At 45.2% G+C, this 10,987-nt stretch overlaps 1 protein-coding gene across 1 annotated transcript; it reads left to right on the top strand.

The window, feature by feature from the left end:
• The first annotated feature begins 3,532 nt into the window (after positions 1–3,532).
• Positions 3,533–6,176, top strand: mafaa (MAF bZIP transcription factor Aa). Its single transcript, XM_061034650.1, has one exon. The coding sequence runs from the start codon at positions 4,528–4,530 to the stop codon at positions 5,455–5,457; it is 930 nt and encodes a 309-aa protein (XP_060890633.1). The 5' UTR covers positions 3,533–4,527; the 3' UTR covers positions 5,458–6,176.
• The last annotated feature ends 4,811 nt before the right edge of the window (positions 6,177–10,987 follow it).

Raw genomic sequence — 10,987 nt, 5'->3', positions numbered from 1 at the left:
AACAATAAGAGTAGACACCTTAGAGGAGAGAGATTCAGTCTATAGAGAGAAATAAACAGTGTTGACGTTACTGAAAACATAAACGATCAGTTTGAAGATGAGAAAACAAAACATGTTTAAATAAGTGGAACGATGACGAGGAACAGAGATTTAAAGTAACTTTAAAGAGATTTAAAGGAAACTTATTCCGATCACTGTCAGTCACACTAGTGTGAACACATTCCTGTATTCATTTTAAATTTCTATCAAACATTTTCTGAAAAAAGTGCAGAATAGAAACTTCAGAGTAACTTCAGAGGAGGAAAATAAAACTCATACTCAGTGTTTCCCCTACCATTATATTAGGGGAGCGGCCCGCCCCCCCCTTGAAGGTCAAGTTAATAAAAACATAAACTAATTATATATATATTTTAAAGATTTTTTGTGCCTTTATTGTAGAGATAGGATAGTGGATAGAGTCGGAAATCAGGGAAAGAAATCATTTAAGGATACCGTTCTGATAGAAAAGGACAGCTGTCATTAAAAGTAACTCATGAACACCAAGATTCCTTCAAGTCTGCCCACAACCCCCCCCCCCAAAAAAAAAAAGCTGTAAACCTAGGGGAAACACTGCAACATGAAACTTCACGATCAGTGACATTTGGTGTAGATTCATTCTCAATCTGACCTTTACCTGAACGTTCTCTCACAGAATGTGTCTTGTTCTACTGCCCCCCCCCTCCCCCCCATGGAGGTCCTGCACCCCCAACCTTAGGAATCACTGCTCTACATGAACATAGACCCCCCCCCCCCCCCCCCCCCCCAACATGTATCTCAGATCTCTCCAGTGAAACACCACCGCTCCCTTTGATCCCACCTTTCAAGTTTTCAATTACGTTTCATTTTGATGATGAAAATCTGGACTTTAAAAACAAAAACTGACCAAAAAAGGAAATAGTGTCTGCTGAAAATGAGACATGAGTCTACCTGTTGTTTTGTACTAAGCTTTAAGTTTTAGTTCTGTCTCTGCTCTCTGCAGTGATTCGCTCATCTTAACATCCTGCCTCTCATCCAAACTTTCATTTTTCCTCTTTCAGAGACAAAAGCAGAATAACTGAGCAGCTCGTCTGACCTCTGACCTCTTGGTTTCTGTGCTGTTGTTCAGTGTGTTTGTCAAAGATTTGTTTATGTTGGTGGAAATGGTCAACTCGTCTGATTGTTTGTGTGATGTACATCCACATCTTTAGCGATGTCTCCCTGTTCAGTGACTTTTAAAAAGTTCATTTTTGACCCCAAAAGAAAGAAACATCAAAACTACTGAAAATCTGTAATCACTCAGGTGAACAAACATGATTTCTTTACAACACAAGGCCTCGAACATGTGCTTCTAAAGTAAGCCTCCCTGTTAACTTCACTGTCCGTGCACGTGTGTGTGTGTGTGTGTGTGTGTGTGTGTGTGTGTGTGTGTGTGTGTGTGTGTGTGTGTGTGTGTGTGTGTGTGTGTGTGTGTGTGTGTGTGTGTGTGTGTGTGTGTGTGTGTGTGTCACATCTCTGCACAATTACAGCTGATTCCTCCACAGCGGCATTAGTGGCTTAACTGCCATAACAAAAAAAAAAAAAAACCCTCCCAGGCCTCAGATAACCCTGAGCCCCCTCCTGGAGCCGCTTCCTTTAGGATCTCCATGCCGGTCTACCTCACGGCCGGCTCAAAGCACGCGCCGTCGATCCTCCACCTTGCTGATGTCCGTTTTGCTTAAATCGGTAGAAGTGCACTTGCAGCGAAGTCTCAATATGCAAAAGGCAACAATGAAAACCCTGACTTCAAAAATTCATGTCTCAAGCCCTCGGCCGCAGACCCCTCCCCTTCCCCCTGACAATGAATGGACCACAGCAGATCTTCTTAAAGGTTTCATTTCAATGCAGAATGCTTCGCGTGGCGTTTTAAGTCCAGCTCCTGCTTATTTGATAAAAAAAAAAAAAAAAAAAACCTCTCTTAATGACTTCAAATACCTCCATATGATTTCCGTCCCTTCTCTTCTTTTCATCCTCGACAGCAGATTTGAGGAGGGGGGGGGGGGGCGTATTTCATGGCCATTCGGACTGGAAGTTAAGCTCAGCAGCTGCGCAAGGTTTTCCTGTTCACATCTGACCAAGTTAAACTTCCTGCCACCTGCAGATCGGCACTTTATCCGCAGATATATCACTCACATATCTGCTGCTATAGATGGGACTCCAGGGAGGGAGGGGGGGGGGGGGGGTGCAGCCGCTGCTGAGGAGGCTAAACGGGTCAGGTGCAGAGCTGGTCCCGGTTTAAGTCCTGCTCCCATGATACCCATCGACATCCTGCCCAACATCCCCCACCCCCCTTAAACTCTCTCTCTCTCTCTCTCTCTCTCTCTCTCTCTCTCTAAAAGAAAATGAGACTTAATTATCCGTCGATCCTCGGAGATGAGACGGGATGCAATTTGTGGTTAATTGCGAATGAAAACCCGGCAGACCTGCCACAGCGCGGCCTCCTCACATCCTCGCGGAAATGCGCATTGATTTTTTTTGGGGGGGGCAGAGGGAGGGGGGGCTTTCATCGATCAGTATTGATAGATCTGGTAGTTTGTGTTGTCAGAATCATCTTCAGGCTCCTGGTTAAGAGACCCGGATGAGATAAGTGGATGCAGTAAGCTGTTTTTAATAAAGGTGACGGGACACTTTCTGATTCTGACACATTTCATCACATCTGGAATTTAATTTGAGATTTCACAAACTTTACACAACCACGTGCACGAAACTACTTTGATCTTGATTCATACTTTATTATTTTTGTGTGTATTTTACAGTTTTTCAAGTTTTAATTTAATTTAATTTCTCTACCCGCTTATTTTCACAAATTTATGGACTATTTTTTACGGTTTTAGCACACTGACATTCACCATCATTGCACAACAGCCCACTGCATTTGTCCTACGCTTATACTGTATATTATTATTAGGGTCATTATTTAACCAAAATAAGGTAAAAGTTACATATAGGACGTGTGCTGCTACTGTTTGATTCAAATATTTAACAGATTAAAAATGTCACATCCTTAAAAGTGATTTTGTGACACCAAATAGTTTCAAATATTTCCACCTTTAAGTCCTAAATAAAATGCATAAAACATTTGAATAATCAGCTCAGAAGTCTTTTTTTTTTGCAAAGACATAATTCAAAGAGACTCATTACATAACTGACACACACTCCTGAAAAATGGGGGAAAGTGTTTCTGTGTTCCCAGTAAACATGTTTCTGTGAGAAACCGCCGGAGCTCGTCTTACTCCGCGCTGCAGTAGCATCTGCTCGGTCACTAGAGGGGGGGATCTGCTGCACCTGTTCTCTCCCCCTGCGCGATCCTCCTCACTTCGGCTCCGCTCGGCTTTCCTCGGGTTTTTTTTTTTTTTGCTATAGGAGAATGCAAATGCACTTCCTGTGGTCTCCTGCCATTGGCCCGTCACACCTCTGTGTGGGAGGGTCGGGGGCCACGCTGTCTTTATAAGAGCACAGTGCCTTCCAGCGTCTCAGTGACACTGCGTGGCTGCACCGAGAAGCTTTTCAGAAACAGTTTGAGTGTTAGAGAGAAAACCAAGTGGAATTTATCACCTCTTGCATAATAATACACACAGAGTCATCACACGTAAGGTCTTCAACGACGCACCCCGGTGAGGGGGGAGAGGACCGCGGGGACCGAAGCTGTCACTAATCCGCTGCTTGAGCCTAACATCCGGACTGACCACAACACCAGGGGGGGACCAGACTCTCCTGTCCCTATGAGCAGGAGCTCTTTCTGCAGCTTCAGATCAATCTCACATGCATGACAACTTTGAAAACTTATGCACAAGCCATTCCACTTTGGATACCCAGGAGTTTGTTTTTTTTGGAACACTTTTTACGCACGTTTTACGCAGCGTCCTGAGACTGACTGTGTGTGGGGAAACTTTCACACCGGGCCACGCTGCAGTGACTCCCAGCCCCCCTCGCTATACCTGGGACTCGAGATCAAGTTGTCAAACAGCTACGAGGCGAAGAAGGATGCTGGGAAAATATTTCTAAACACGCCGAAACCTTTTACGTGTGACTCGATTCGAACAGAAGCGAGGACAGTAAATCAGCAGGAGGCAAAGTGGTCTGCTGAGGTGAAGCGAGGACAAGACAGGTTGGTGTCTCCAAATTCAGCGGGCTCGAGTTTCAGCCGCCCCGGGGGCTCCTGGTATTAAAGCGTGCATTTGACCTGGGATAAGTTGTCAACAAGAGCTGCGCGCGGAGGCAAACTGGCAGGTGTACAAGTTCATTTACATGCATACGTATATTCACGCCACTATATATAGAAGTTGTCTTAGAGGCGAGCAGCCTTAATAAGTTTGTGCACCCACCCCTCAGCCTGCAGCAGCCCCACGCACCCCGCGTGTGTGTGTCTATATATATAGCATACGGGCTTTTATTCCTCCTCGCAATCTGTATCCCAGAGGGCTGCCCGCCGTCGGTTTGGCTGTTAGGGCAGGAGTCGTCGCATGGACTGACATGGCAACCGACCTCGCCATGAGCGCAGAGCTGCCGAACAGCCCTTTGGCCATCGAGTACGTCAACGACTTTGACCTGATGAAGTTTGAGGTAAAGAAGGAGCCACCGGAGGCCGACCGCTACTGCCACCGCCTCCCGTCCGGATCTCTGTCCTCCACCCCGATCAGCACACCCTGCTCCTCCGTGCCTTCCTCCCCGAGCTTCTGTGCACCGAGCCCGGGCGCGCAGCCCAACCAGAGCCTGACCAGCGGGGTCAACAGCAGCGGCAGCAGCAACAACAGCAGCGGCAACAACAATCACAGCAACGCGGGCAAGCCTCAGCTGGAGGACCTGTACTGGATCCCCAGCTACCAGCACCACATCAACCCGGAGGCGCTCAACCTGACCCCGGAGGACGCGGTGGAGGCCCTCATCGGGAACGCGCACCACCACCACCACCACCACCAGGCCTACGAGGGCTTCCGCGGGCAGCAGTATGCAGGGGAGGATCTGTCCGCGGCCTCGGCGGCCCACCACCACCAGGGCCACCACCACCACCATCACCACCATCACGGCCACCACGCCCGCCTGGAGGACCGCTTCTCGGACGACCAGCTGGTGAGCATGACGGTGCGGGAGCTGAACCGGCAGCTGCGGGGCTTCAGCAAGGAGGAGGTGATCCGCTTAAAGCAGAAGAGGCGCACCCTGAAGAACCGGGGCTACGCGCAGTCCTGCCGCTTCAAGCGCGTCCAGCAGAGGCACATGCTGGAGACCGAGAAGTGCACCCTGCAGAGCCAGGTGGAGCAGCTGAAGCAGGACGTGGCGCGCCTCGCCAAGGAGAGGGATCTTTACAAGGAGAAGTACGAGAAACTGGCCAGCCGGACCTACAACGCGGGAACGAACACGAGAGACCCGTCCGGGAAACAGGCCAACACCGAGTTCTTCATGTGAGAGACTGAAGCATAGACTCTGAGTCACACCCCACATACACATCCGTGTTACATTAATTTATATTTTGTTTACAGTTATTCCCTCGACAGAGAAGACTTAAAAACACAACAACAAAACATTTACGCATTTTTTAGATGCGCGCAGAAGTAGTTTCTTCTGCGCAGTTTGAGTCTTAAAGATGTTTTTTGGCTGTCAGGTGAGCACATGGGATCACTTAACCTATAGACTTGTTTTCTCTGGTGCAACAGAACCCGGTCAGTCTTACTGAAGCACTCTGACACTGATCATGACTTTGATGATTTTGTCTTAACACGCGGAGGTTCATTTTTAGAAACTCAGATTGGACTGAAACAGAATTTAAAAAAAGCAATACACCGCCTCTCTCTTTTTGTGGCTCCAGGAAGCTCATCAGACTGTTTGTGTGTGAAAGCGAGGCGGTCTGCAGAGAAGAGACATTTTTCAATATTGCAAGTCTATAGTTTCCCATCCCTGCATGCAGGACATGTATGGAAACCTCCGAGTCATCTCCCACGACCCTCCCACATGTATGGAAAGCATGGCCCATGGTTCTCTCCTCCTCGAGATGCTTCTCCTCCCTCATCCTCTGCCATCAGTAAGGCCTGGGTATGCAAATAAAAGCCACAAAATGTTTATCCCCCCCTCCCCTCCCTCAACCCCCTGAGAGGTGCAAAGACTGCGGACTAAAACCTGCAAAACAATCTGCTAGTGCGAAACATGGATGCGTCTTTAACTGCTGTTTTCAATCAATTTTTCTATTGTTTTAAAAAAGACAAATAAAAAAACGAACAAAAAGAGATTAAACTGAGCCAGATTTTAGACTTGTATTTATTTCCACCTGTACATAACGTGTCGAGAAAAAAAACAGTGAACTGTGTTGTTTTACTTGTTTTTCTCTCTCTCCTTCTCTTTTTAAAGAAAACCTGCTTTTTGTTGCTTGGATTCTTCGAAATGTCTTAAATACAAATGTTTGTATGTTACAGCATGCAAATCGTCTATGGTTATCCTCCTCCTCCTACTGAACATGTGTAATGTCAAAGGCAAGCCTATACTGCACTAAGAAGAGATCAAACTGGATTAAAACGTTTTGTTTTCTACTGATAGGACCTTTGATCTGTTGAAAACCCTGGATGTAAATTTGATGAGGTGAAAAAGCTTCATTTATTAGATGGACTGCATTCGCTGCTAAAACTCTATGCACCAACCTGTTGATGAAAAAGACTCAGTTTCATTGTTTTTCTTTTTTTTGGTTTTTTACTTCAAAACCTTTGTCGACAAAATGTGTCTGCAGGCCTGCGTGTTTCTCCTGCAGCCCGGTGTCTTAATGAGATCTTGTGTCTGACTGGAGGATGCTTGATTGTTGGGGTGGGGGTGTAGGGGTCTGGGGGGAGGGGGGGGGGGGGGGGGGGGGGGGGACAGGTGGTAGAGCTTATTGTTTCTTGGAGTAACTCGATGCATTATTCTGTCAACAAGAAATCCCTGGTTCGTGTGTTTTCTGCTGCCTAGATATATGTGCAATATTGTGCAGAAGTGGCCGATGCTCAGCAAACATGTTGGAGGGCGCAAACTTTGCAGGAGGAGACTTTTTTTTTTTTGGATCGAAATGCCACAGAAAAACAACAAACAAACAAAAAAGAAAAACAGGTGATAAATTTAACATTATTTAATGCTCATAATGTCCGAGCTTTTATGTCAGCCAAAATAATTTAAATCTGTAAACGAATCTCCTAAAAACAGAATCCTCTTTGTATTTCTTTAATATTTTTTGCTTGTTTGATACTAATTCAAATTGTACAAATTTTCCTGAAAGCATCCTCAGAGTGAAAATCCGAAAAATCTGAAGATGCAAAATAGAAAAACCCTGCAGAGTAAAAACTGAGAGAAATAAACCCGGACGAGAGCTTCTGCACAGTGCTGTTAATGTATATCTGTACATATGATTTCTATATTTATTCAATGAACGTGTCCTGACTGTCAACAAGTGAAAAACCTACAAAGTGGAGCGTTGTTGAGAATCTTGTTTTCATAATGTTTAATAAAAAGTTCTGTCCCAACATGTCAGACTGCCGCTGTCCTCATTGTGACATCCACAAAATGTTTTTTTTATTTTAGAGGAAAACGAAACAGAAAGCTTCCTGCTGCTTAATAATTAAAGATTTACTTTTATGTAAGAGTGTCTGAAATGTAGCAGAGGTGTGTGTTTTATTTAAGGCCAGCTCAGCTGAGCTTCAGGTGTATGAATGTATTTTTTAATTATAAGGAAAATTATTTTATTGCTGAAATTAATCTGTTAAAATTTGTAAAAGAAAAATCAAAAAATATAGAAACAGCGGCAGGTAAAACATAAATCCAACACACACACACACACACACACACACACACACACACACACACTTATCGTTTTTATTTTAAGAAAATAATTTGTAACTATTGAAATATTGTCAAATCTATTAATTAACATTAACATAATATTGTAAAATGGGGATAAATATGCTACATAAATTAGTTTAATTTATGAGTCTGCTGACGAGCGTGAAGAAATCACTGCACAGAACATGTGGCCACTGTCTTTCTATTAATGATACAAAAATATTTAACATTAAATGCTCTGAAATAACTAAAAATATATATTTTAGTGGTTTTATTATTATGTTTCCTTTCCTTTCCTCGCGGGTTGATTCTCATATCTCTGTCTGATTCTCTCTCTGCCGTCAGTGATGGAAGAAGTTAAAGAGTAGTTTGTTTGAGGTTTAAAATGTTCCTGACTGAGCAGGTGTGCAGCGCGGGATGTTTGGTGGAAGATGCTACTTTTCAAACATTCACGGTGAAGACTTCCAGATTTGGCGGACACAGCCGCTCCGCTGCCCCGGCTTTGGCTGCCTGTCAGCGGGCCTCCGCGCGGCCGAGCAGCCGGTGATGGATGGATGAAGCCGGCCTGCCTCCTCCGAACAGAGACCTCTCTGTTTCACTCTCTCTTATGTGTAGAGTGTGTCCATAGGGCAGCTGCGCATGATACCCTGCATGACCACAGCGTGTGTGCGCGCACTCGTGCACGCGCTCTAAACTGCATTAAGCTCTCTCTCTTTCTGGAAGCAGCGCGCGCTGAGACAGATGCCACCCCGCGTTGGTGTTGATGTGACACCGCCGTCAGGCCCGGTGGGTGGCGGCTCACTTCAAACACATATCATAACTCTCCGTGAATGAGTGTGTGTGTGTGTGAGTGTGTGTGTGTGTGTTAAGGGCAGTAGATGCTTCCAGGTCAGTAGAGGAAAGTCAGTGATCTTCAAAGCCATGCTTCTTCTGCAGAAACATGTTTTTAAGCACCTTCAGCTGTTTTCATTATGATGCTTTATTTATTTTTATTCATGTATTTATTTTTAGAATGGATACAGTGCAACAAAAATGCAAAGTTTGGGTATTAAATCAAATATTTGTATTGCAAAATATCAGATTATGAGAATGAAGAGCCTGCAAAATGTGCACATTTCAAATATTTTATTAGTTTAAAGTTTGAATGATCATAATGTGGGACGGAGTCAGGAGCAAGACGTCTTTCCACGTCTTGTTGAAATTTTATAGAAATGTTTCATCCTTCAAAACATTTTTTTTTATCATCTTCAAAATGATTTCTCATTTCAGTTGGCTCTCATTGTTGATACATTTCCATCCCTGTGATTATGAACTCATGAACATATGGATTCATTGTGCATTCATTCTTAATTCTCATCTACACACAGGACATTAAAACACACTTTCACTTCCTGCTAACCTTGCTCCGTCCTCGTCGTCCATCAGTCCCTAAACGATTCTGTTTTCCAACTTTTCGATCTAATTAAATTGCTGAGTGAGGGGATATTTTTTGGGCGGAGAAACAGCTTTCACTTCTTTTCACTTCTGTTCAAATTTTAATTTTCCCAGAATATTTCTCTCTTCTTTTTCCCTCCTCTCTCTCTTTCTCTTCCTCCCCCCCTCTGTTTCAGTCTCTCCATCACTCTCCTCCTCCTCCTGTTTTTCGCTGACTCAGTGGAAAGGTTGAGCAGTGACAGCCATCACCTCACACCGAGTCAGAGTGTGTGTGTGTGTGTGTGTGTGTGTGTGTGTGTGTGTGTGTGCGCCTCCAACACACACAGATTGAGATTGTATGCAGTGGATTGAAGGAGAAAGCATGTTCTGCATGTCTGTGTCTGTGTAGGTGAGACGCTGTGGGCTTTTCACTCTATAAATCAGGGCAGAGTCCGTCCAGAGCTGCATCATCCGAGAGACAAAACGAGAGAGAGAGAGAGAGAGAGAGAGAGAGAGAGAGAGAGAGAGAGAGAGAGAGAGAGAGGGGAGCAGTGTGTGTCTCTGGCGTCTGGAGCTGCTGCTGCTGAGATTCAACACAGTCAGCGTCTCTTCGGCTCAGCTTACCTACAGTATACCCACCTATACACACACACACACACACACACACACACACACACACACACACACACACACACACACACACAGCATGAACACAGCGTCCAGACAAACAGCCTGCAGACGATAGATTGTCATGCTTTTCAATAATTACCTGTTGTTGTCTTTTTGGACGACCAGACAGAACAGACCTCTGCCCCCCCCCATTAACCCCAAAACCACCAGGTGGTCATTTGTACCACTAAAGGGCAACAACAACAAAGTGCTGTTTGTTTGTTTGTTTGTTTGTCTGCAGGACTGAGGGAAAGCTTACCGCCCTAATCATGATGAAACTTGTTGTAAGAAAGCAGCGTGACCCCAAACATGGCTTCTCTTTGGTCCCATAGAAATTGCTCGTCTGGCACAAAAATCCTAAAAAAGTGTCTGGCTTCCATGTTTACATCTGGGTACGCAGCCTGATAGATTCCTGCAGTGAGTGTTTCTCTGCAGGAATCAGACCGGTAATCATGCTCATCCCGTCGACCTGACACAGATTAGAGGATAAAAAACCTTAAAGTTACAAAAACATCTTCCTTTCCGTTTGAGGTGTCGGCCTGTTGGGAAGCTTTTTAGACCACAGTGGAGAGTTTGCTGCATTTGATTTGATTGACAGATGCTGTTGTCCAATGGAAGGGACTATTTCAGCAGTGTTACAGTCATGTGCTGCCTTTGAAAAGCTCAGTGTGAACTCTGTAAGAGGGAGAGAAACAACAGGGCCGCACATCACTTGCAAGTTCAGCAATCAGAACACAATGTTTCACCTCCCTGCACACAGATCTTCAAAAAAGACGCTGCAGTACACGTGCCAGGCCAGTAGGGCGACGGTGTGACGATGAGCACACACTCTTCCTCCTTCAGACCGGTGAGGTGTACATTTAAGAACGTCTGTGTGGTCGGACGGCGAGGTGGTGACCCCAGAGTAAATTTTAAGAAAACGTCGACTGTGAGGGAACAGCACAAACAGAAGTCGGGAGTCCGCCATCGTTGTTGTAGTCCACTTACTTACTCGGGCATGGCTATTGACTGGAACAGTATCGCACATGCACGTGAAGTCTCTGGTTTTCAGAGGAGCAGC

This window comes from Labrus mixtus, chromosome 3 (assembly GCF_963584025.1).
Source record: "Labrus mixtus chromosome 3, fLabMix1.1, whole genome shotgun sequence".
Taxonomy (NCBI): Eukaryota; Metazoa; Chordata; class Actinopteri; order Labriformes; family Labridae; genus Labrus; species Labrus mixtus.
Note: the sequence above shows the minus strand (reverse complement) of the source record. Positions and strands in the feature narration are given on the sequence as shown.